Raw genomic sequence first — 23,786 nt, 5'->3', positions numbered from 1 at the left:
TTACAGCAAAAAAGTACCTGCAGACAGGCACTAGCCCGGAGGGCACGATGACATACCCCTTCCACCTCCGATCACCCACCTGTTCTACGTAAAACCAAGCAGAACTTACGACACTTTTTGTTACTAAGAGACTCCCGAACTCAGGGAGCTTTGTATCAGCGTAACCGCAGGAACGCACTGGGCACGGCGCAGCGCTACCTCCTCCCCGTCTGCCCGATCGCCCTCTCGCTCCTTCCACCAGCCTAGCTTGAACAGATCGCCCCTTTCTGCCTTCTGGTGAGTTATTTCACCGCCACGGAACCTGACAAATACGAAAATATAAATTACAGGATTAAATAAGGTTTTATTGTCACATTTAACTGCTTTGTCAGAGATGTACATTTCGCAGGTTTCTGCGCGGAATAAAAATAAAAACGGTCGCTGCCTTCTTGTCCATTCTGGCTCCGGCACGCGCGCGCCCACCGCACCCGAGCCGAGGTGCCCGCCGCCGGGCAGCGGCAGCGCGGAGCCGGGTCTCTGCCGAACGGATCGCAACACTCGAGGACAAACCGCGTCCAGTTAAGGCTAATGAGAATAAGGTCAAATAGTTAAACCAGACCACTAGGTGTGTAAAGGTGGAAACGCTCGGTAGAAGAGTGGCGATTTCGACATCTCAAAATCTTTGTTTTTTCCAAAGGCATTTTGCTGAATTTAGTACAGGTAAGGAGAGGCCAACGAACAGACCTTTGCTTCCACGCACAATACATACTGAAATGTGAGTCTTTCATAAATCCAATATATTTAAACTTTTAAGCGACTGCTTTGTTCTTCTGGGTGTAAACCAAAGAAGTGGTTATTCACACCTCAAAGTGATAAATGCTTAAGATAACCTCATTTTAAAATGTGTATTTTCTCATTTACAGATCAGGGATAAAGTCCAATAATACAAACTTCTTAGTGGCACAATTTCACATATTTTGGGCAACGTTAGCATACAAGCGGTATTTAAATAAAAATAAGTGCATCCAAACATGAAATTCTCTAAATATACCACACTTCATTTATCCCAAACGGCAATTTTCTGACAAGAGCTGTAATTCAAATAATCATTTACACGTCTCACCCAGAGGAAAAGAGGTAATAAACCCAGGGGACTCTCCAAACAACCTCCTCCTACCCTATCCCCTACTCATTACATAAAATAACTCATCTAGAAGCGTAAATCCAATATTCAGATGCAAATAAAAACGCAAGAAGCAGTCTCTGATGTTTGTAATTTGCAGACTCCAAAGTCCAATCATGATGGAATTTACTACTTCTGTCAGTCATTTACTCCTGTATGTGCACTTCGTATTTATGCTAAAATAACAAATGAGACAATGAATGAGGCTAGTGTGGCATAAAGTCGTCGTAAACCCAGCGAAACCAGAATAATTATGACATTCATTTGGATGATTTACCAGTCGTCGTCCCCCTCCCCCCCTTTACAGAAAAAAAGGCAACCGTCATTTTAAGTGATACACACATTCTGCTAGTAAAAAAAGTTGAAAGAAACCCCTTCTCTGTTAAAAGAGCATGCTGCTAGAAGAAGGTAGACCACATCTGTTCCAATCAGGCTTCTCAGCATTATCAAAATTTCTTTGCTTGCAAAGGCCAATTTGGCTTACCATAGAAAGCTATTTTGAAGGCGGCTGATATATTTATTCCCTTTCAAAAATTAAAATTCAAGGCATGATAGTGCAAGAGGTAAGTTTTGATTTGAGAACATTATTTGTAGACTAACTGTGCTTAGTTACTACATCCCAATTTATTGTCTTAAAGAAAATACAGCAACAAAAGCTACAAGATCTCTATAAATGTCATTTTGCCTAAGTTTACCAGTACATCCATGAACCTCATCAGTATTAGTACAACTTGATTATCCTAATGATTCCATTATAAAACTTGCAAAATGTATCACAAGGTGAATAAACCATCTAGTGCAAGTCTTCTACATTTCGTGTGCACAGTAATCCTGTGTAGTCCATTTCCTCCAGGTTGAATCCCCAAAGTCTCTCTGTAACAACGATGAAAAAACAGTGTCGTGTTTGTTTTGTTTTTTCCCCCCCTATCAAATCTGAGAAGTTTGAGTGTTCCTGGAATCACCATCAGGATGCGCTGAAGGTCGTGAATCCCTTGTCTGTGAGTATTCACTGTCAGATGACTCCGTAGGTTCGAGCAAGTTTTCATAATCACTGTCTTCTGATTCGTCAACATTGTCACCAACTGCTCTTTGGGAAGATGGCATGGATGCTCCATTACCAGAATATTTCAATCCTGCGTTTGTGGAAACATAACTGGAAGAACCTACTGCTTGAGGTCGAGGCATAAAAACACTGCTCTCTAGGAGGCCGTGACCGACAGTACTTTCTTGATCGGTTGAATTGAAATCGGAATACGGAGGGGGAGGATCAGAGACGTCGGAATCTTCAAGCGTGCAGCCTTCCACAGCAAATCCAGTGTAGGACATTCGTGGAACAAACATAGGTTCCAAGTTATCTGTCGGCATTTGCCTGCTTAAAATTGCTTGCTGCATTCCTACAAAAGCAAAGAACATCGGTGTACTTAATGCTTCCTTCGCAGTATGCTTTATGGAACCCAGCTGGAACAGCATCACAGAATCACAGCATGGTCGGGGTTGGCAGGGACCTCTGTGGGTCACCCAGTCCAACCCCCTGCCCAAGCAGGGTCACCCAGAGCAGGCTGCACAGGACCGCGTCCAGGCGGGTCTGGAATATCTCCAGAGAAGGAGACTCCACAGCCTCCCTGGGCAGCCACCCGCCTAGCCCTTCGCTGCTCTCCCTTCTTTCTCTCTGGTTGTTACTACTAAATGTTCACCCCCGGCACTGCTTTCAAACTCCATCGCTGGATCTGTTCCTCTCAGTCTCCACTACTCATCTTTGGCAATTCTCATGTTTGTATTGGTGACTGTACAAGACATTATCCTAACCACCATGTCAAATCTTGCGTATTGCTACATCCTACTCCTGGAGCTCGACAAAGCCGAGCTTCCCTAAATTCAGCAGCACATCCACGAAACTCATCAGTGTCAGCACAGCTTGGTTATCCTCATGAACCCATTTCAAAAACTAAACGTGGTGCAAGTGTGCTCCATTTTGATCTGCCAGTCCCCCCGCCCAGTTCATTTCCTCCAGTTTGACTCCCCTGGACACACAGCCACAGCAAGTCTCCATAACACGTCGCTCTTCCCACCTCATCTTCTCCCTGTATTTCTCTATTCCTTCTCACATCAAAAAGCAGCTATGCTAGGGCTTATCGTGCCTGCTCTTCTCCACCTGTGTCTTACTCAGTACTGAAAGCCTGACTCAATTTTGATCAGACGGTATCAGCTTCTGCTGCTGATAGCGCAACTTAAAATCACATTTCTTTACTTTCTCTTATAATGCCCCATGTACTAGGGGACAATCTCATGAAGACCAGCAAAGAAGTTACCTTGACTTCTTCTCTCAAACTCTTCTTTTAAAACTTTCACTCCTAATGTCTGTGATTAGCCTAGCAGGCTGCCGAGACCACTGTGCATCACGCTCACCTTCTGCTGGCCAAAACCTCTGCACTCACGTGGTATCTCCTGCTTAAATCACTAGCTAGCTAGCGGAGCAAGAGCCATCTTTCCAACCTGTGTTTCTAGATCCCTAGCATGTGATCCACGACCAGGGCTCTCGCACTGGTGTAACACTGGTCAGGTATGTTGGCCACCATAGCTGGAAAAGGTGGAGACGAGCACTGAAATCCCTGGGCAAAGCCAGACGTAATGGGTAAAGCCACCACTGCCATGGTTTGGCTTTCATTTCAGTAACTGTACAGTCAGACAGCTGCTAGAACTAAATTTGTCCACCAAGGACAGGGTCTCTTTCCAATTCGTGTGGCTTTAACAATCAGAGCAAGACCAAAACCCACGGATATGCCTCGCCTTTAAGGAATTCACAGCATCTCTGTGTTCCATAATGGACAGACAGTAACCTAAACACTGTGAGGATCAAAAACACAGCTGAAAAACTGCTCAAAGAACAGTTACAATGGGCATCAGTCACATTGGAGACGATTCAAGATGAAGCTCCCACAGCTCAGCACTGGAACTATACTCACATTAACAACCTAAACGAAGGAATTTAACTGGCACACGCTTATTAAAATTACAGATGGTACTATGCTAGTAATAGCTGCAAGTGTAACGGGGTATCAGAATCAGGAATTTCAAAGGGATCTTAAATGAGATGATGTGGAAAATAATTTATGGAAGGCATGCACAGGCATAACAAACCGCCCAAATGGCAAAATGAGGAACGGTTACATCCTTCTGCAGAAAAGAAACATGGGTTTACTGTTATGTGAACTATAAATATCAACAAGCATTAAGTGTGTTCGGCTGTTGAGAAACAGGTAAGTATTATTCCAGTATGTACTGTAATGGTTAAGACTACAACTGGAATATTGTATCTAATTTTGAACACCACAGTTTAAGAAATAGGGAAAAACTGGAGAAACTCTACAAAAGAAAAGGACTCGTTAGAGGTCTAGGTATCATGACCGAAGAGGAAAGACTGAAATAACTGGGATAATTAGAGAAGACTGAGGAAACAGTTTAAGCCTTCACATGTACGTAGGAGGCTGCTGTGGAAAGGTAAGCAGAAGGCAGCTTAAATTAGAGTATGATACATTAGACATGAGGAGAAACTTCCTTGCAGGAAGTTCTGTTAAGCGCTGGGACAGACTTCAGTTTCCGACCGGTTTCTAACCGGTTATTAACCTCCAAACATCTGTCAGAACGGACACCGGTGTATTTAAGCTGCCTTGCAGCCAGGTGATAGACAAAATGTTATCAGCCCTACTTGCTGTCACACCATACTTCTGGGAAAAGCCAGATGAGAGCTGAATAATCCTTTTAATCACCCCAACGAGGTATCTCCTCAGTAATAAAGAGAGCGTGTTCCGTCAAGCGTTCGAGGAATGAGCTGCATAACCGAACTCTACTTTTGGTCTCCGATACCAGAACTACGGTGGGAGACTTCCTGGCCTCTGGGAAGCGCACAGCACTCACCGTACCCTACAACAGGCCCCTGCCTGTACAAGGTTACTTCAGTGATCTGGCAGGTACAGTCTCAACTGACTTCTATGCTGTAGTGTTAAAGTCATAACCCGTTAACCAAAGCTTTCTAAGAGTAACAAGCTTTCACACAACACTACTGCGGGAAATAGAATCAAACGCTCCCTTTTCCTCCAGCTCAGACCAAATGATGAACTGGAACATTTAATTCCTAAAAACAAGGAAGTTCTCCCGATATTGGGAAAGCGAGAGAACAGAAGGCCAGCTTCAGTATTTAGCTACTCACATCTAAAAATATTGCAGAAAGACAAGCTGCATGTTTTCTCGTTTCAGCCCTCTCACATGATTATCTGCTCTGGCATAAATTTTCAGTCCGGCATTTGCATCTCACTGGTAGTATTTAGAGGCTAGCGCCGACTGCTCTTCCTCCTCCTCCCCCATCTTTTGCCAGATGGGCTGGGATCAGCTCCAGTCACACTAAATACCCATCTCTGCTTCTTGCTAGCTCGCGTAGTAGCAATTCCCTGGCTGCTTCATCTACAGCCAAGCAGGGAACAGCAGCGACTCCGTCTTTCAAATGGTCTGTGGCTGATGCTGGCTCTTTACCTTATCTTTGAGGTTCAGAGAAGGAAGAACCTTAAGAGCAGAGGGCTGACAGATCGAGCTTTGCTCTAAAATGCTCATGTGGTGACAGTACTTTGCTGTCTGGAGAAAATAAAAATACCCAGTCACAGCAGCAGAGGGGCCTGTTGCACAGTTTAGGGTGTTAACCCATCCAAGCCGTCCTCTTGTCTCAGACACAGCTTTAGATAACAAGATGTACAGATAATAAAAAAAAAATCTCGTAGCTAAAATTACAAAACTTGGTTATTTGCTTATCATTTCAAAACATGGAAAAAACAGGCAGTGTTTGCTGAAATATGTAACTTGCTTATGAATTGGGTTTTTTTTAAAGTATTACTTCCCATTTGCCTATTCTCTGCTCCTCCTCTCTACCTTCAGTCTTCCCTTACACTCACAAACTAGATTAGATCAGCAATGTCTCCTTGGAAAGGTCCAGGCTCTTCACAAAACCTTGTCTACTGCTAAGCTAGAGTCTCCTGAAGCCACATTCAGTTTTTCAGAAGGAGGGACACTGTATGCTCACACCACAGGTCTCACTGATTCAGAAAATTATGGAGCAGCAAAAAAGAAAAAAAAAAAGACACAGATACATATACTCCCAGCTTTCCCTACCAGTCCTAAATGCATAGTACCAAAATTTGTAATACAAATACAGAATGCAGAAGCAACTATTAAAAATGCGGATTTTTAATGGGACTTATTTGCACCATGGAAACTTAGATCGAATCAACCTGATACTAATATAGGTCTTAAGAATGCAGCAGAATTATAGTTTCTGCATTCAGAGTTTCACTAGAAGACGACAATCATGTCTGCATTGCCTTAAGTCAGTCAAAGAATTACCTAATTCAGCTTCCCGCAAAACGAATCCCCCCAACACACTGCAAGAAGGACAATATTTCAGTAGCTTCATGGAACTAAAACTAATACAAATTGAAATTCATATTTGAAGTACCATATCATCACTGACAGTCAGGCAAACTCCAACAACATTCCACATTTAAATAGTTTCTTCCACTTTCTAGCAGGTACTCATGAAGATAGGAATGACTTCAGAATGGACTTTTGGGAAGCTTTAGTTCAGCGCTGAAGAGTGGTATTTCAATGCTAATCATGTTCACCACTAAGTCAGCAAATAACGCAAAAAATGCTGACTAAATTAGGATCCAGGAATTATGAAGCAGGAGAGGAGGATAAAATTGTAGATGGTCTCCTCTAAATCCGTGGTGAAAAACCTGATACATCCACTAAAAGCTACAAGGTCAAAAGTCATCTAGACAACACTCCAGATGACCCACATCAATGTTCATCACTTCAGCACTCATTTTGCTTCACCCAGTTTGTTTGGTGGCCGGTGGTATAACTGAACTCCAACTTCATCGGTGCTGGGATAGGTTTGGGGAGTGGGAAAGGGAATAAAGATTTCAAAAAAACATGGATAGTTACTGGCTTGTAAACACAGTACCCTGTTTCTGTGTAATACTTCAAAAGGAATCTCTCCAGCATTCAGATTTACTTTTCCACTCCTAGCTCTGCTCCACTTTTCCTTTCCTACAACTGATCTTTTCCTGTGTTATTTCCAGGATTGCCTTTCTCGTTCTTTCTCTACAGCTTTGTCTCTCTCCTGTGTTTTATGTTTGCCAACACTGAATGACTCCTACAGAAACATCCTTCCCAATGTGATTTTTTTTTTCTTTTGCTATGAGCTATCAGGAATACAACTCAAAATAATTCCACAAAAAGTTGTGTCCTTACAGCATCTGGTTCTGAAACAAAAAGAAAAAAAAGAAAGGCAACTTACTTATTTCTTGTTCTTTTTCATTTTTCTTTTGTGCAATTTGCCTTTTTAACTTGTTTACATCAGCTTGAAAAGACTCAACAACACGTTCACTTTTTTCTACATCTATACATACTGCCTAAAAGAAAAACATTAGATATGGTAAGATTTTGCAAAAAATACATGAAAGACTTTCATGATAACATTAATAAAGCTACCAACAGACAAGAAGCCATGAAAAGCACAAAACTAAGAGCAGGAGTTAACTATAACAGAGCATAATACTAAACCTGAAGATCATTTTCTTTACTGGTTGTTGCCAATTCCCAGCTGTTGCATGACAGGAAAAGCATTTCCAAATAATTCATCATTACAGGAAGATTTGTAATCAGATCCAAAGCTAGTTCTTCCTACTTGGTGGAAAAGACTTGGCTTTTTTCTTTCTTAATACACTGGTTTTAGCACAATGATGATACTATAGTAGCATGATTTTAAAATGTAGCATAAAGGTGCATACTTTTTACACTAGACCAAATTCAAATTGAGGTACGAAACAGCTGACTCGAGACAACTGTCCCAAGCTGACCTCCTAACTAATACCTCTGTTAAATGAACAAGACCCATAGATTTCTCAAGAAGATTTCCCTATGCTGGTTAGGAAATGAAGGTGAATTTTTATAGAATCCCCACTGGACCTGCTGTTTGCAAATGGGGAAGGACTTGTGGGTGATGTAATGGCTGGAGGCCATCTTGAACACAGCGATCATGAAAAGACCTTGTAGCTTTGTAGCACTGCATGGAGTTTTCAATTCTCGGAGAGGTAACGAGGGGGGTTAGCAGAACTGCCACCTTGGGCTTTCAGAGGGCAGACTCTGGCCTCTTTGGGAGCCTGGTCGGCAGAGTCCCTTGGGAGGCAGACCTGAAGGGCAAAGGGGTCCAGGAAGGCTGGACACTCTTCAAGGAGGAAGTCTTGAAGGCACAGGAGCAGGCTGTCCCCATGTGCCGAAAGACACGCTGGTGGGGAAGACCACTGGCTTGGCTGAACAGAAAGCTCTGGCTGGAACTCAGGGGAAAAAAGGGAGTTTATGTCCTTTGGAGGAAGGGGCAGGAAAACCACAAGGATATCGTGAGGTTATGCAGGGAGAAAGTTAGAAGAGCCAAAGTCCAACTAGAACTTAAGACTGGCTACGGCCATAAAAGACAATAAAAAATGTTTCTATAAATACATTAGCAACCAAAGGAGGGCAAAGGAGAATCTCCATGCTGTATTAGGTGCAGGGGGAAACTTAGTGACAAAGGATGAGGAAAAGGGTGAGGTACTTAATGCCTTCCTTGCCTCAGTCTTTCACAGTAACTGGAGTTGTTCTCCGGACACCCAGCCCCTTGAGGAGGAAAACGGGGATGGAGAGCAGAAAGAAACCCCCAAAACCCAAGGGGAAATGGTCAGTGACCTGCTACACCACACACACAAGTCTGTGGGGCTGGATGGGATCCATCCAAGGGTGCTGAAGGAGCTGGCAGATGTGCTTGCCAAGCCACTTTCCATCATCTATCAGCAGTCCTGGCTAACTAGGGAGGACACACTTGACTGGAAGTTAGCTAACGTGATGCCTACCTACAAGAAGGGCTGGAAGGAGGATCGTGGGAACTACAGGCCTGTCAGTCTGACCTCGGTGCCCGGGAAGGTTATGGAGCAGATCATCTTCAGTGCCATCATGCGGCACACACAGTACAACCAGGTCCTCAGGCCCAGTCAGCATGGGTTCATGAAAGGCACATCCTGCCTGACCAACCTGATCTCCTTCTGTGACCTGCTTAGTGGATGAGGGAAAGGCTGTGGATGTTGTCCACCTGGACTTTAGCAAAGCCTTTGACACTGTTTCCCACAGCTTCCTACTGGAGAAACCAGCTGCTCATGGTTTGGACAGGTTTACACCTTGCTGGGTAAAAAGCTGGTTGGATGGCCAGGCTCAAAGAGCAGTGGTGCATGGAGTTAAATCTAGCTGGTGGCCAGTTGTAAGTGGTGTTCCCAAGGGCTCAGTTTTGGGGCCAGTTCTGTTTAATATCCTTACCAACGATCTGGACGAGAGGATCAAGTGCACCCTCAGTAACTCTGCAGATGACACCTAAATGGGCAGGAGTGTCGATCTGCTTGAGGGTAGGAAGGCTCTGCAGAGTGATCTGAACAGCCTGGATCGATGGGCCGAGGCCAACTGTATAGCATTCAAAAAGACTAAGTGCCAGGTCCTGCACTTGGGTCACAACAACCCCAAGCAACGCTACAGGCTTGGGGAGGAGTGGCTGGAAAGCTGCCCGGCGGAAAAGGACCTTGGGGTGTCGGTCGACAGCCGGCTGAACATGAGCCAGCAGTGTGCCCAGGTGGCCAAGCAGGCCAACAGCATCCTGGCTTGTGTCAGGAATAGTGTGGCCACCAGGAGCAGGGAGGTGATTGTGCCCCTGTACTTGGCACTGGTGAGGCCGCACCTCGAGTGCTGCGTTCAGTTTTGGGCCCCTCACTACAAGAAGGACATGGAGGTGCTGGAGCATATCCGGACAAAAGCAACAAAGCTGGCAAACAGTCCAGAGAACAAGTCTTATGAGGAACAGCTGAGGGAGCTGGGGTTGTTCAGTTTGGAGAAAAGGAGGCTGAAGGGAGACCTTATTGCTCTCTACAACTACCTGAAAGGAGGCTGTAGTGAGGTGGGTGTTGGTCTCTTCTCCCAGGTAACAGGCAATAGGACAAGGGGAAATGGCCTCAAGTTGCACCAGGGGAGGTTTAGATTGGATATTAGGAAAAATTTCTTCACTGAAAGAGTTGTAAAGCATTGGAACAGGCTGCCCAGGGAGGTGGTTGAGGCACCATCCCTGGAGGTATTTGAAAACCATGTAGATGCGGAGCTTAGGGACATGGTTTAGTGGTGGAATTGACAGGGTTCGGCTAACGGTTGGACTTGATCTTGAAGGCCCCCTCCAACCTAAACAATTCTATGAGTCTATGATTTATTTTTTAATCTAAACATGTTATACTGGCTATTGTTTACTTCTTCAGAAATTACTATCAGTCATTATCATTAAACATGATCAGTTTTTAAGAGCACACAAACCTAAAAGCATTGATGAGTCTTAGACAGTAAGTCACTGGCCATTTACTGTTTCTTCTCCAAAAGGTTACTATTACTGATCTTACCTACAGAGTTGAAAAACATTAACTACATGTAATTTTTAGAAGTTCATAAAGTTTAAACCCTCCCAACTAACTGGTGAATGATGCAAACACGTCTCAGCTGCTTTACCAGAAAACTTCTTTCCAATCCTGTAATATTCCCTGTGAAACAGTCATTTTAAAGATACAAGTTCCTCATGTTGGCCAACTCCTAAGTTACTTCTAAGCTCTGTAAACAATGTACAGCAGCATAATTTACATGGTGAAATACAACAAAGTCGTACTTTTAACACATAGGAAGACAACTCCCTGATGATGTTACATTTTCCATTTTTTCAGACGCTAATTCAAACAACAGCAAGAGCATGAGTGGATATACACGCTCTTGGCAAAAACAGCGTCACAGAATAATACCATTAGCTAATGGGACAGACCTCTGAAAATAAATTTTCACGTCTCCTGAAGCCAGCATGAAAGCAGTCTGCCTTCCTGATGTGTTACCCACCTTACAAGGCAGGTTAGAAAGTCGCAGCTTCCACCGAGAAACAGCAGCTCCGCCGTGCGAGCGGGGCGAGGGGGTGGTTGGAGCGATCACTGCCTCGCTCTCTGCCGTCTGCGCCCACCAGCACAGCCAAGCTGGAGCAGAGGCACAAACCCCTCCGGGGCAGATGTAAGGGGAAAGCCTGGAAATAAGCTGTGACTGCCGCACAATCAGCAGACGTGCACGCTCCCGAGGCAGCAGGGCTGTGCTGCTCTGCACACAGGACAAGCTGTGAACTGACAAGCTCACATTTAGCAGACTTGACACTCGAGGCACTTTCAGATGCTTTGCCAGGTTTGGAGCGGGATTTGCTTGTGCACTACACAAAACAGTCACCAGTTTTAACTAACAGATGGAGCTCTTTGTTGCATGCTAAATAGTAAGAGGCAGGAGTTATTTTTTAAACTCACACAGGCAAGCCTTTAAACCTGTGTACATGCCTACAGCCTTCAGCAAGGCTTTTCTTCAGTGCATACTCTGAAAAACAGCCAATGTCTCCCAGAAATCACTAAGCATTACATCACTCTTACTTGCAAAAATGAAAGAATTAATAATATTCACATTAACCACTTTTACAGCAGCCACTGCAAACGCACACGCTAACTAGAAACCAACACACTTCGTTATTAAGGAAAGTAAGACTGTTTTTGCCTACAGTTTGTAATAAATTGTTTATGAGCTCTGAAATTCTCCATCTCCTGCACTCCTGGTTTAAGCAAAGGACAAACAGATGCCACACACGTACTGACCAATAGTAAGTAAAGGAAGTTACCTGTACTTTTTCCTGAAGTGCATTATAAACCTGATATATAGCCCTGATGTCCTTCATGACTCCATCTTTGTCAAAAAAATCAGTACTAAAAAAAAAAGCAGAACTAATTAGTTAGAAAATAGAACACAAGTTTCTAGCTCACGCTGTCTCTGACATTAAGCAGTTAATCCCTATATTTTTTAATTTTTTAAAATAAAGTACATTTTAGAAATAAAGATGGACTGCACTCTCAAGAACCAAAATTTGGACAGCAGCATATTTAACACCAAAATTCCTTCTGGAATAACAAAGTCCCACTGAACGAGATTAAACTTGTGCAGAAATCTTTAAGCATGTATAATTTCACTGTTAACAGTCAGAAAAGCTACTCTGCATTTACAGCATTTAATTAAAATGACTTAAAAAACCAACAAGACTTCAACACTTCCAAATCGGAGTTCAAGTTCCAAAGCAAGCCTACGCACAAAATTCCTCGGCTGGGGGGGGAATCCAGTAAGAATCCTCCAGCCAGAAGGCCCACAGCACCAACTGGCCATTCTAACTCTGCTTTTCAGACTAGTGCACTGAGTTCCCTTTGTTTTTATAAAAGATTTGACTCTAAGCAGAAAAAGTGCACTGGGAACCAACCATTCTCCTCCAGAACTAGGTTTCTCCTGCTTGAAATGCGTATTTGCACTGTTCTTCGGAAGGTAAAGAATGTAGAGCTTGATGACCATATTTCATCTGCAAAGGAAAAATCCTTACCCGTGTTCCTTAATGACTTTGGCATAATTCTGAGAAGTATTTGGCACTGAAGAAACTTTGTATTCCTGTTGACTAGTGTTGCCTAGGTTAGGAATAGTAAGTGACACCCTTTGATTATACCTGTAGAGAAAGTTTAGAAAGGCTTCTTAATTCATATTCAAAAGTTTATTTACAATAGCCTTGACATTATCCCATCTCTAATTCTCTCTAATCTTGTCTCATTTTAAAACTTCTGGTTTAAGTTTATTACAAAAGTTGCTAAATATTAGAAGTTGTGTTCACAATGAATGCACAATCAAAGACTCCCTTGAGATGGACCTACCTCTGTCCCTTGCAGAACCTTTTAATTGTGCATTCACGCTACCACATATACCAGAAAGGTGAAGGTACATTCAGGTCTATTATAAAAAACATAGTACTGACATTTGATTTCTCTTAAAATATATTGGTTTTGTTGTCTGAAGATTTAAAGATTGAAAAGAACTTTTGCTCACCCCAAAACTTTAAATTATAAATTACTTCCACAGAAAAAAAAAAAATCTGTCCTCACTAAAAATTGCATACCAAAACATCATTTGATAAACACAAAGCCTTCTTTAGATGTAATTGTACAAACTTCAAAATAGTTTAGAGTATAAATAGTAGCAATAAGAAGAATTAAAAAAAAAGACTGGTTCATACGCAGAGATTGTTTACCTTCGGTTTGGTCTAAAAAGCACATATTCTAAAGCATGCGTTGAGTTATTTGCAGTGGAAATGAAGCTGAAGAGAAGGAAGACAAGATCAGGCACTCCAAGAATGTGTGTCAGCTGTTTATGAATGATGTGCTCTCTATATGACATCTGCTGTTGAGTGTTTCTCCTAAATCTGTACCATCCAATAACGTTCTGTAATCAAAGTATAACAGAAAAAAACCAAAGTATTAATTGAGAGGTACATATCTACCCTCTGAAAAGAAAGTTGCTAACACTATAGTATCATGTGATTACTTTATTACAACAACACCGGGCTGAATGACTAGAGGCTTGCCCCCACTGAATATCCCAAAACAAGTGACATCCTGTTAGAACACAACTACTAATTGTGCAACCTCATTGTATACAAACACCCGTGTGTCCGCAGTGGCATCCAGGATCCCACCGCCAACGTACTTCAGTCGTTTCATTTCAGCAACAAACCTTGGAGCACCTTCAGATTATTAGACTTGCGCTGTCTATAAACACAGCAGACGTGGGTTTTCTTCAGCCTAAATATTTCAGCTGCTTATTCACCTGTATGGATTTATAAGACACTTTTCCAGTGCTTCACAAACATATTTGCAAACTCATGTCTGTTCATGACACATGCAGGAGTAATCTGCTGTGTACAGCAATAAAATTATCTCATTGTGTATTTAATTGCGACAGATTCATACGCACATCAGATAAGACCCATTCTAATTCAATGATTACTTTGAATGCAACATGCATTAAACTCCTTTATTTCACGTAAACTAACATTTAATTTAAGAGATGAATGAAAAAGGACACAGCATTAACAACTTGGTTTAGGCAGAGTCCCAGCAATAGGCGCTATCACGGAGAGATGCCTGAAGACTGCAATGTATACACGCAGCTGAACAGAGCAGACTCTACACATTAAACAATATGACTTCCGCGATAAATAAAAAAGGAAGCATTGTTTTCAACCTTTTATAATAAATCTGTACAATTACTTAGTCAAGGTAATAAAATGTGCTTATGTGCTAACAAAAGAGAATACAAGACTGTCTTGGTTCCCAGACAACAGTATTTCTTTCTTTTTTGACATTATGACAATTAACATCATTAAATCTGTGGTGCTTTCATCACATGACACTTGCAAATTTTAATTTCTCCTGTTTTGCCTGCTTTCTCACCATTGATCATGCATCTTTCCAGAGTCTCCCTGCAACACAGATCCTAACAAAGTAAAATTCAACTGAAAACTAGCGGGAGACAAGAATTTTTAAATCATGTTTTTTTGCCTTGTCTCCTGAAGGGGAACTTCACGTGCTGTAATGTTCTAGAGTACGGTTACGGGCTTACAGAATTCAGGATCTGAGACTGGAAACTCACTCCACAAGTATGAAGATGTACTTGTCTATATATATAAATATACACACAAAGCACTTATGCACTAAGGATAAATACATTTGTATGCACAGAGGAGTTTATTCTGAGAGCATTTGCTGGAAGAAACAGAGAAGAAAGAAGCATTACAATGAGCAGTGCTGCAGAAGTTGCACAGATTTAGGGCTTGCTTCCCCAAAGATCCCTGCTCAACTTAAGCCTTGTCTGCCAGCAGAAGTCCACAGTTCAGGTGGGTAAGGTGAACAGCAAGCAAAGACTGCAAATTCAATTAGCAATCGAGCGACTGTCATCACGCGCCGCGCATAACGATGATCAGTTGACACAGCAGGCACTCTGACTCAGACCAGAGCAGTGACAGCTACGCCTGGGTCACCTGTGGAGGACAGAAATCCCAAAAGCCCAGCAGGTCACACCTTGACAGGCAGCTCTGCATACCAGTGAAACGCAACCTGCAGCTCTACCAGCAGCTGGAATGACACTGGTTTGCTGCTGCTCTCTCAAAATCGGTCAAACAAGAAAAAAGGTCTTGTTTGAAGCACCCCTACCTTGTAGTAGCTCTGGCACTTGCGAGCCACACGCACGCAGTCGCGAGGCTTTCCTGCTAGGTCTAACAAGCTCCACGGCTGTCACAAACTGAACCACGCAAGTCAGGCACCCGTCCCTTTGGCAGAGCGAGCTGACTGGTGGATTCACTTCTGCACCAAAGGAACTACACCTTCGGCTCTGCTCTCCGACGTATCAGTTCATGAGAACGTCTGAAGCCGTTATTCAATAATTAGATAGATAGTGTGCTACAAGTATGGCATGAGATGAAACACCGAAAAAAGGTTTGACTCTTCTGCAAATAACTACTAAAATTTAATTGTCTTAGTACTAGTTGTGCTGCTAACAACATATGCGTGACATAAAGCTATGACAACATCTGACATAAGTGATAGAATGGTTTTTCCAGTTTAAAACTGACAGTGTAAAAATTGTAATTACAAGTCTGTATCATTACAACTCTTAAACGAACTCTTCAGAACAGATTTTCAGACCAGCGACGTTTCTGTTGGTCTTAACAGCAGAGTACACAACCACCATGCTACATGTTGAGCTTGGAAATTTGAGTGGGTTCATACCAGCCCTTCTCCTCTCCTTTAGGAGACTTGAACTTAAACCTTTGCATTTCCTCAGGGAATCCACCCATTGCTGCTAGTTCAGCCTAAGTACCACTAACCCACCAACTTCGGTACCCGATCAATCTTGGGTCAAAAAAACCATCAGATTTGTAAAAGAAAATATTTCTTCTAGTTAACCACTTTTTCTTGTTCATTTTCCAAAACCACTCATTATAGGCTCTATTGACTAGAACAGGAGGAAAAGATAGAAAACTTACTTTTCTTCGGTCTTTAAGAATTCTGTCCAAACTCTCCTCATTAACCTTGCCTGCATAGTCATAAAAGCTTGAACGAAAAGAGAAGAGAGAAAGGTAGGTACACAGTTTATACACACACATTATACATACAGTAAATAGTTTTGAGAGTTCTTCAAACAGATGGCATTCTATACATTACAAAGCAATTTGTACAGTTTTACCTTTATCATCATAGGTCCATATTCACAACACCTACTTAAGACACCCAGCTCGGGTGCTACATAGACACAGTTAGAAGCCCAGGCTGACTGCACTGCTAATAGAGGCGGTCGTCACAGAGGAAGATGCTCAGCATTTAAATTAGATGCCTAAGACTAACTGGTGTGAAAACTAACTGCTTTTAAACCACTAGTAATGAAATATAAGATGCCTGTAATCATTAGTTTTAGAATGCTTTCATTGCACACATTAGTTTGATGCCTAGTATTTCACTGCCAGCCCCTACAACAAGGGGTACACACATAAATTGACTGTGTAATTTTATTTTGACTAGCGTTCTGTAAAACCCTGCTTTGACAATAAGAGGCCTACCTGCCACAAAAGAAAGGAAAGCAGGACCGTTCTACATGCAACTACAAATCAATTTCTTGAGCTCCAGCCCTGCAATTAGACCCACACGACTGGACCCTTGCAGCCAAAACAGTTACAGAGAGGTCAGCAAGAATCCAAAGTATCACGGTCCTTCCGCACAGCTCTGCTTACAGAACTGAGGCCCAAAGACTGGCACGTTGTTATTTTGAGGACGAAACAGTTTTAAGAATTTATAAATCTATCTACACAGACAGGTTTATAAATTCAAGTAGATGAAACTTCATCATAAAAGGAAAAACAGTTGAAGATAGATTCTTCCTTGACCTACCTGCCAAGCCCTCAGTCTCTTTCAAGACTGATACCACTAACACCTAAAGCCATGCAGGAAAGCACTCCGGTTTAGAGCTCTATGATCTCAGCTCTTGTGTGGGGGGATAAAACAACACAACAGAAAATCCTGAGCTCAGTACTTGGCTGGTAAATAAGGGTGGAAATCAAATTTGCTTCAAGATCCGAGTTCTAGTGAATATTAAGACTACAACTAACTACTAATTTGAGGTACTACGTAATACTTGCATGATCTTGTCAAGTCATGTTCACAATATTTATACATTCCTGTTCGTAGCGGATATCCAATTCTTTCTCTTTCTATGCTTTATAAGAATAATTTTCTTATGGGACGAGCAACCAGTATGTAACGAAACACCTTCAGTTGAAAACTGCACTGACGGAGAAATCAGTCCTTTTAAAATCCTGGCTTCTTATTCAGTTCCCACATGCTGTTAAAAGCACTGGAACCAAGCCTGCCGTACTTAACACCCGCAGTGCCAGCTTACAAGAACACAGAGTGGATGAGCAATAGACCTCCCCAGACTGGCCACGCTCAAGTCAAAAGGATAAGGCAGAATGCCCCCAAAACCAGCATCTGCTACATCTGACGGAGCAGGGAAACCACCAGCACACTCTGGTACTGATAAAAGCCATATGAGCTGCGAGTGTCCTCTATGCTCTGAAGCAAGTAAATTCATCAGTTTTCTTGTGCAGAAAGCTTCTCCCCCTTCCTCCATCAGCTCAGTTACTAACAACCAATTTCTTGACCGGGGAGAAGCAGTAAACGTGATCGGTTTTGATATGCGCTGCACAAAGCATCGCTAGGAATCAGAAAGCGTCTACTAGACACTGGGACATTATCTTGACGTGTAGAGTCTCTAGCATTTAAATCACTGGGCTAAAAGTACCCTCTCTGTAATTATCAGACAGCAAATGATAGATTGCAGCTTTTCTCTCTAATGTAACCAATGTCAATCATAATATCTAATGTACTGTGTCTTCTTAATTGGCTCGAAATCTCCAAATAGAGACAAGAGGAGATTAACTGGGAATTCCTTCTAAAAGGAATTTCTCAACAGCAATTTAGAAGCCATCACTGTATGACAAGTGAAGACTACAGAGAAAAGCTACATGTAAATAGATGGAAGCTGCTAAATAGAATATATTAGACCTACATTTAATTTAAATTCTGAAGTACAGGAGATCAGAAGGCAAAAATAACTAGTAAGCTGAAAGTTTCAAAATAATTAGTTGGTGCAAGTCAGTACAGTTAACCACAAAACAGCTTGTTAACCCAGCGATTTACTCAGGTATTCTGTGACCCACCAGGCCCAACCAGAGCTAACCTAAGACTACAATAGTTTCAACTGGTTTTGACATTCAGCCTAATTGTCAGAGGGATATGATTTGATCTGACTGCTACCCTACCTCCACTAACTATGTGAGGTGGAAATTCAAAGAGAAATAAGCCTGAATCAGCACCCCTTCTAACCTGAGGTAAGTGCTACTGCAAGTGTGAACTCATACTTTTATTGTCATGGTTGGTGCCATTTACATGTATTTCTGTAATATCATCAGATGAGCAAACAATGCAAACATTGGTAGGTACATCTGACATGCTAAGATATTTCAGTGAGCTACCTATTTTTATATTCTGCAGCCAACATGGAAAAACAACAGAAAATACTTACCTAAAGAGTTTTGAACAAGGCTCATGGTTATGGATTTCTGCAACAACAAAAAAGAGAGACATATGTCCAACTGCCGAAGGTACAGAGAAATTAGAGTGGCATCTCTCGCATGAACTTTCCACATCACAGCTACTGAGCAAACAAACATTTCTGTCGGACCACAAGCTGCCCTTAATGTCTCAACAACGCTTGATGACACAGCACTGTACCTGGAAAACCAGCTTCTCTTCCTTATCTGCTATTTTACAAAGGAAAATATTTTAAAAATAAGCAAGATGTATACTTGCTCAGATATATCTGAGCCTCAAATACACACTTGTGATACCATTATATAGTTGTAACCTCCTCACAATGGCATTTATGATATTTTTTTTCTTTTTCATACACCTTTCCACAACAGTTTACTTGCATTCACATACACTGTTTATTACAGCAGCAATGAATAAAAAAAGGGATGGAGAAGGGAATCACTGAAATGTTGTACGCTGGAGTACTTCACCCGGCAAGGCAAATAGAATCTGTGATGAGGAAAGGGGTTAAACGCCACCGTGCTGGCTTTGGCTGGGGTAATTTTCTTCCCCGTAGCTGGCGTGGGGCTGTGTTTGGCTCAGTGCTGGAAGCAGTGCTGGTAACACTGGGACGTTGTCGTTACTGCTGAGCAGCGCTCGCACAGCGCCGAGGCCGTTTCTGCTCCTCAGCCCACCCCACCAGCGAGCGGGCTGGGGGTGCACGAGGAGCGGGGAGGGGGCACAGCAGGGACAGCTGACCCCAGCTGACCAAGGGATGTCCCACACCACAGGACACCTTGTTCAGCGTATAAAGCTGGGGGAAGGAGGAGGAAGGGGGGGACGTTTGGAGCAACGGCGTTTGTAACCGTTAGCGTGACGGAGCCCTGGTCTCCTGGACATGGCTGAGCACCTGCCTGCCGATGGGAAGCGGTGAATGAATTCCTTGTTCTGCTTTGCTTGTGTGTGTGGCTTTTGCTTTACCTATTCAACTGTCTTCATCTCAACCCACGAGTTTTTGCACTTTTACCCTTGTGACTCTCTCTCCATCCCACTGAGGGGGGGAGTGAGTGAGCGGCTGTGTGGTGCTTAGTTGCCAGCTGGGGTTAAACCTCAACAGCAACTCCAAAACGGTTAGCTGCAATCTATAATTCTGTTATATAAAGCATTAAAAACTCACAGCAGTATTTTTTTTTTCCATTGAAGAGATTGTAATAAACGCTAAGACGCTTATTTAAGCAGCAAAGCTTGTAACATGTCAGTAATCTCAGAGAAGAGCAAGAAAAGAGTAAAAAAACAGTCCATATTATCTCTCTAATACCGAGCATGACTGACGTTTTTGTGGTGTTTAGTATTTCTTTCAAGTTCTCCTCTCCTCTTTTTACCAAATACAGCTTATCATTTATTCATATTATTACACCCTGATCGCGTAACTTCTGTCTGACTCTGTGTTTGCTCAGACTGGATAGCAGTTATGTAGCAATCTCATTTCAAGCTCCTGCATCAGAAGCCCCGCTGGAGCGTTCAGCAACACCTCTGCTCAGACTCTTCCTTCCCGGAGAGTGACTCACCGCCCGCTGCTCTGAAAGGCACAGGCTGCTCACGATCGCAATCTCAGCAGGGTCAGAATCCCACCGCAGCTCCCCAGAACAACAGACTACACACGGTAGCATCTCAGTGTATTTAGCAAACAATTTAAGACAAAATATTTATCAAAACAAGGCCCCGAACATCAGGTGTAACGCCTGAGAAACCGTGCATTGTCACCGGCAATAACTCCTCATGCCGCTGCTCTTAAGAGTTACAGCCTTTCTTTATTTGAAATTGTTTAAGAGCGTATCAACCCCACATTTTTACACTGATGTACAGGAATTTGTGGAAACGATTTGCTAAACAAAGCCAGCAAGTTTAATTATTCCAGCATAGACCAATTCCTTCCAGCAAACGCACTGTTTACAACTACTGAGAATGCATGCTTGATTCTCAGGTTATTACGTTGCTACGCAGGCCTTGTCTTGTGAAAAACAGGAAGCAACAAGCCTACTGCTCAGAACACACGAAGCAGCCATCATTCTCAATTTTACACACTGACTTTTACATATCTATATAGTGCATATACTTATATACACACATTCCTACTCAAACACCACCACAAAGCTTTGTGACAGCAGACACGAAAGAATGTTAAAACTCATCTCTGCCAACAGTGCCACAAAACTGTCGATCTCGGTTCATGAATTGAACTGGGAGTTCAAGAGTTAATGCTGGTGAATAAATACTGGAGTAAAAATTTGGTAAACAAAAAATATCCTGATCATGTGGGGTGTGTGTTTGTGCGTGTGTAGTTTCCCTTTTCAGAAAATACCTTTAATCAGGAATGTGGCAAAAGAGTATCTAAAAAGGGAGTAATTTTTAGCACACAAACACTTGGTTTGTGAAACCACCAGGAGCTGCAGTTTTAGGCCTTACTGCATGACACTGTCAGCAATCACCCAGATCAGTCACCACTGAACACTCATGTCTAGTTTTGTCTGAACAGACACTGCCATCAGCTGCCTGCCGTTATGCAATACTTTGACAGCGATTATATACACACAAAAAAAATCCTATGCCTTTATTTTTTGTAATTTAGCTCCATTAATTAACTGTAATTAACTGACACTTCAAACAGTCAATTTATCACCCGTGTTTCCTTAGGAATAACTGGAACAGGAAACTACTTAACCTTCTGGATTCTTGTATACACAACCATCATACTTTCAGGTGTCAAGTATCTTAAGATGTGACATTATATAGCGCATACTTTCAGAGACCTTTAGTTCCGATTGCAAATAACATTTGAGAGCAAACTGCTAGACATTTGTTTATTAGCTATGCTTTATTCAGATGCTGCTATGTTATCTAGTACCAGATCCACAAAGCCAGGTACCTACCCCTTTGGGTTTTTGAAGAAAGTTTATACGTATATTAACATTGGGTTATATCTATGTACACGAAAAAAAAGGCATTTTCTTTCCAGGGTTTCCTATTTTCTATAAACCACAGAGGTAAAAACCTGCAACAGCATCTCACTCATCTGTAAAAACATCTGCCTCAACCAACAGCACTTAACCACAGGATCTTCTTTCACTTCTCACAACAACAAACCAGCTGTACAGTAAGTGCACGTGCTTATCAAGAAAGTAACTTGTTCAACAAATATTCCTTGGTCAATCTTGCTGTGACAGTTTACCACGTCATCAACCACCAGCCATTCATCCAAACTCTCCACTGGAAATTTGACCCCTTTCAGCACTGGTAAATCAAGCAATGCATTTGTTTTATTTTGAGCACGTGCCTGTATTTGGGCAACCATACTGAGCAGGAAACTCCTAACAGGATGGAAAACCAAATTAATCATTTCTCCACCATGAAATGCAGATAACTATCTGTCACAAACAATCTTTTCTTCGCAAAAGGAGATGTATAAAACCCCCGTATCTAGCACAGGACTGTTCCCTTTCCTCACACCTCAGCTGTAAACACACAAATACTGTGGCAGATGCGATTCTGAAAGACTGGAACATCTCGTGCCGGACTCACAAGTGAAGGAATTCTCATTGAAATGTACTGAAAATTGAAAAACTGAACAGTGCTTCTTTGAGAATTCCTCAAAGTTCTGTTACTTACCAATCACTTGTAGAAATTCAGTGTTGCTGATCTGCGAATCGCTAATGCTAAAGGTCTCTTCTTGCCTCACCTCTCCTAGCAGAAATCCTTCCTACAATTTCAAGGGGAAAAAAAAATACTAAAAATAGAAAAAAAACCACTACACAGGCATTTATTTTAACTTTCTTAGCATTAAATGGAAGAATGAAAACAAACATTTAGGTTGAAAGACATGATCTGAGCGGCAACAGATATAACCAGTGGGTTTACCGAGACCGACCCGCTGATTTCCCAACGCCTTTTCACAACCCTACAGGAACAGCTCGTCCCAAAACAACACCGATGAAAGCGCCCGCAGGGAACACACAGCTCACACGGGGCAAACAGGGACTGCTCAGAGCAGCGCTCTGCCTCCAGCCCCAGCTCGGCAGGGGATGAGGAGGAGGCCCGAGCACGGAGCACCGCACCACCGCGTTCAGAGCCGCGGGGAAGCGGGGCTCACACCCGCAGAGGCTTGCTCACACTTACATACGGAGCCCGGGCCGGGCCCTGGGCAGCATCAAGGATCATAAAACTTTTAAGTCATCTTTTCATCCTCCGTCCCCGCGAGAGGGAAGGAAGGAGGCACCGGTGGGGCCTCCGCGTCGGCGGCAGGAGCCGAGCGGGGCCGGCACCCCCGGCCCGGGGCCTGACCGGCGGCGAGGCCCGGCCCGGCCCAGCCCGGCCGCCGCTGGGGGAGGGAGCTGAGCCCCGCAGGCCGAGAGACGCGACGCCCCTCCCCGCCTCTCCGCGCCGGGACGCGGCGGCCCCGGGCACCTACGTGGTCGGCGCTGCTGTTGGCGCTGTAGTAGCAGACGGAACTGAACGTGTAGCCCGAGATGGAAGCCGCCATGACGGAGACCACCGCCGCCGCCGATCCCACAAGCCACCGCGCGCCCCCCCGCGGCCCGCCCGCTTCCGGCAGCGGCGCGGGGGCTGCTGGGAGCTGTAGTCCGGCTGCGGGGCGGTGAACCGGGGTCCCGCCGAGAAGCAGAGCCCCGTTCCCGGCTTCTGCGGCCGGAGCCGCTGCCGGTTCGACAGCAAACCGCGGAGCGCGGGGCTGAGACGTCTCCCAGCAAGCCCCGTGAAAGCAAACGCGCTTGCGGAATTTGGAATTGGTGACCGACGACCAGCGTCAATCCTTTCTCAGGAGATGGCGGAGGTTTTAGGTGATCCATGTGGACTGCGGCGATGGCAATCCGCTCCTCTGCCGTTCCTTGGAAACAAAACCATAGGACGCTGCCATTTTTTTGAGGGACTTCTTCCCCCCCCCCCCAGGGCTGCACGGGGCCGCGCTCCCGGCGGGCAGC

The 23,786-nt window shown here is 43.5% G+C and overlaps 1 protein-coding gene across 1 annotated transcript; it reads right to left on the bottom strand.

Annotated features, from left to right (window-relative positions):
• Positions 1-332: 332 nt before the first annotated feature.
• ABRAXAS2 (abraxas 2, BRISC complex subunit) lies at positions 333-23,372 on the bottom strand. Its single transcript, XM_075423898.1, has 9 exons — positions 23,258-23,372; positions 22,459-22,549; positions 18,785-18,821; positions 16,194-16,260; positions 13,401-13,591; positions 12,705-12,824; positions 11,961-12,045; positions 7,509-7,623; positions 333-2,556 (listed from the first exon to the last, which is right to left on the bottom strand). Exons 1-9 carry the CDS (start codon positions 23,327-23,329, stop codon positions 2,090-2,092), a joined length of 1,245 nt encoding a protein of 414 aa, XP_075280013.1. The 5' UTR covers positions 23,330-23,372; the 3' UTR covers positions 333-2,089.
• Positions 23,373-23,786: the final 414 nt, after the last annotated feature.

The sequence above is a fragment of the Opisthocomus hoazin genome, chromosome 6, assembly GCF_030867145.1.
Source record: "Opisthocomus hoazin isolate bOpiHoa1 chromosome 6, bOpiHoa1.hap1, whole genome shotgun sequence".
In the NCBI taxonomy this organism is placed as follows: domain Eukaryota; kingdom Metazoa; phylum Chordata; class Aves; order Opisthocomiformes; family Opisthocomidae; genus Opisthocomus; species Opisthocomus hoazin.
This window is presented reverse-complemented; position numbering and strand designations above follow the sequence as displayed.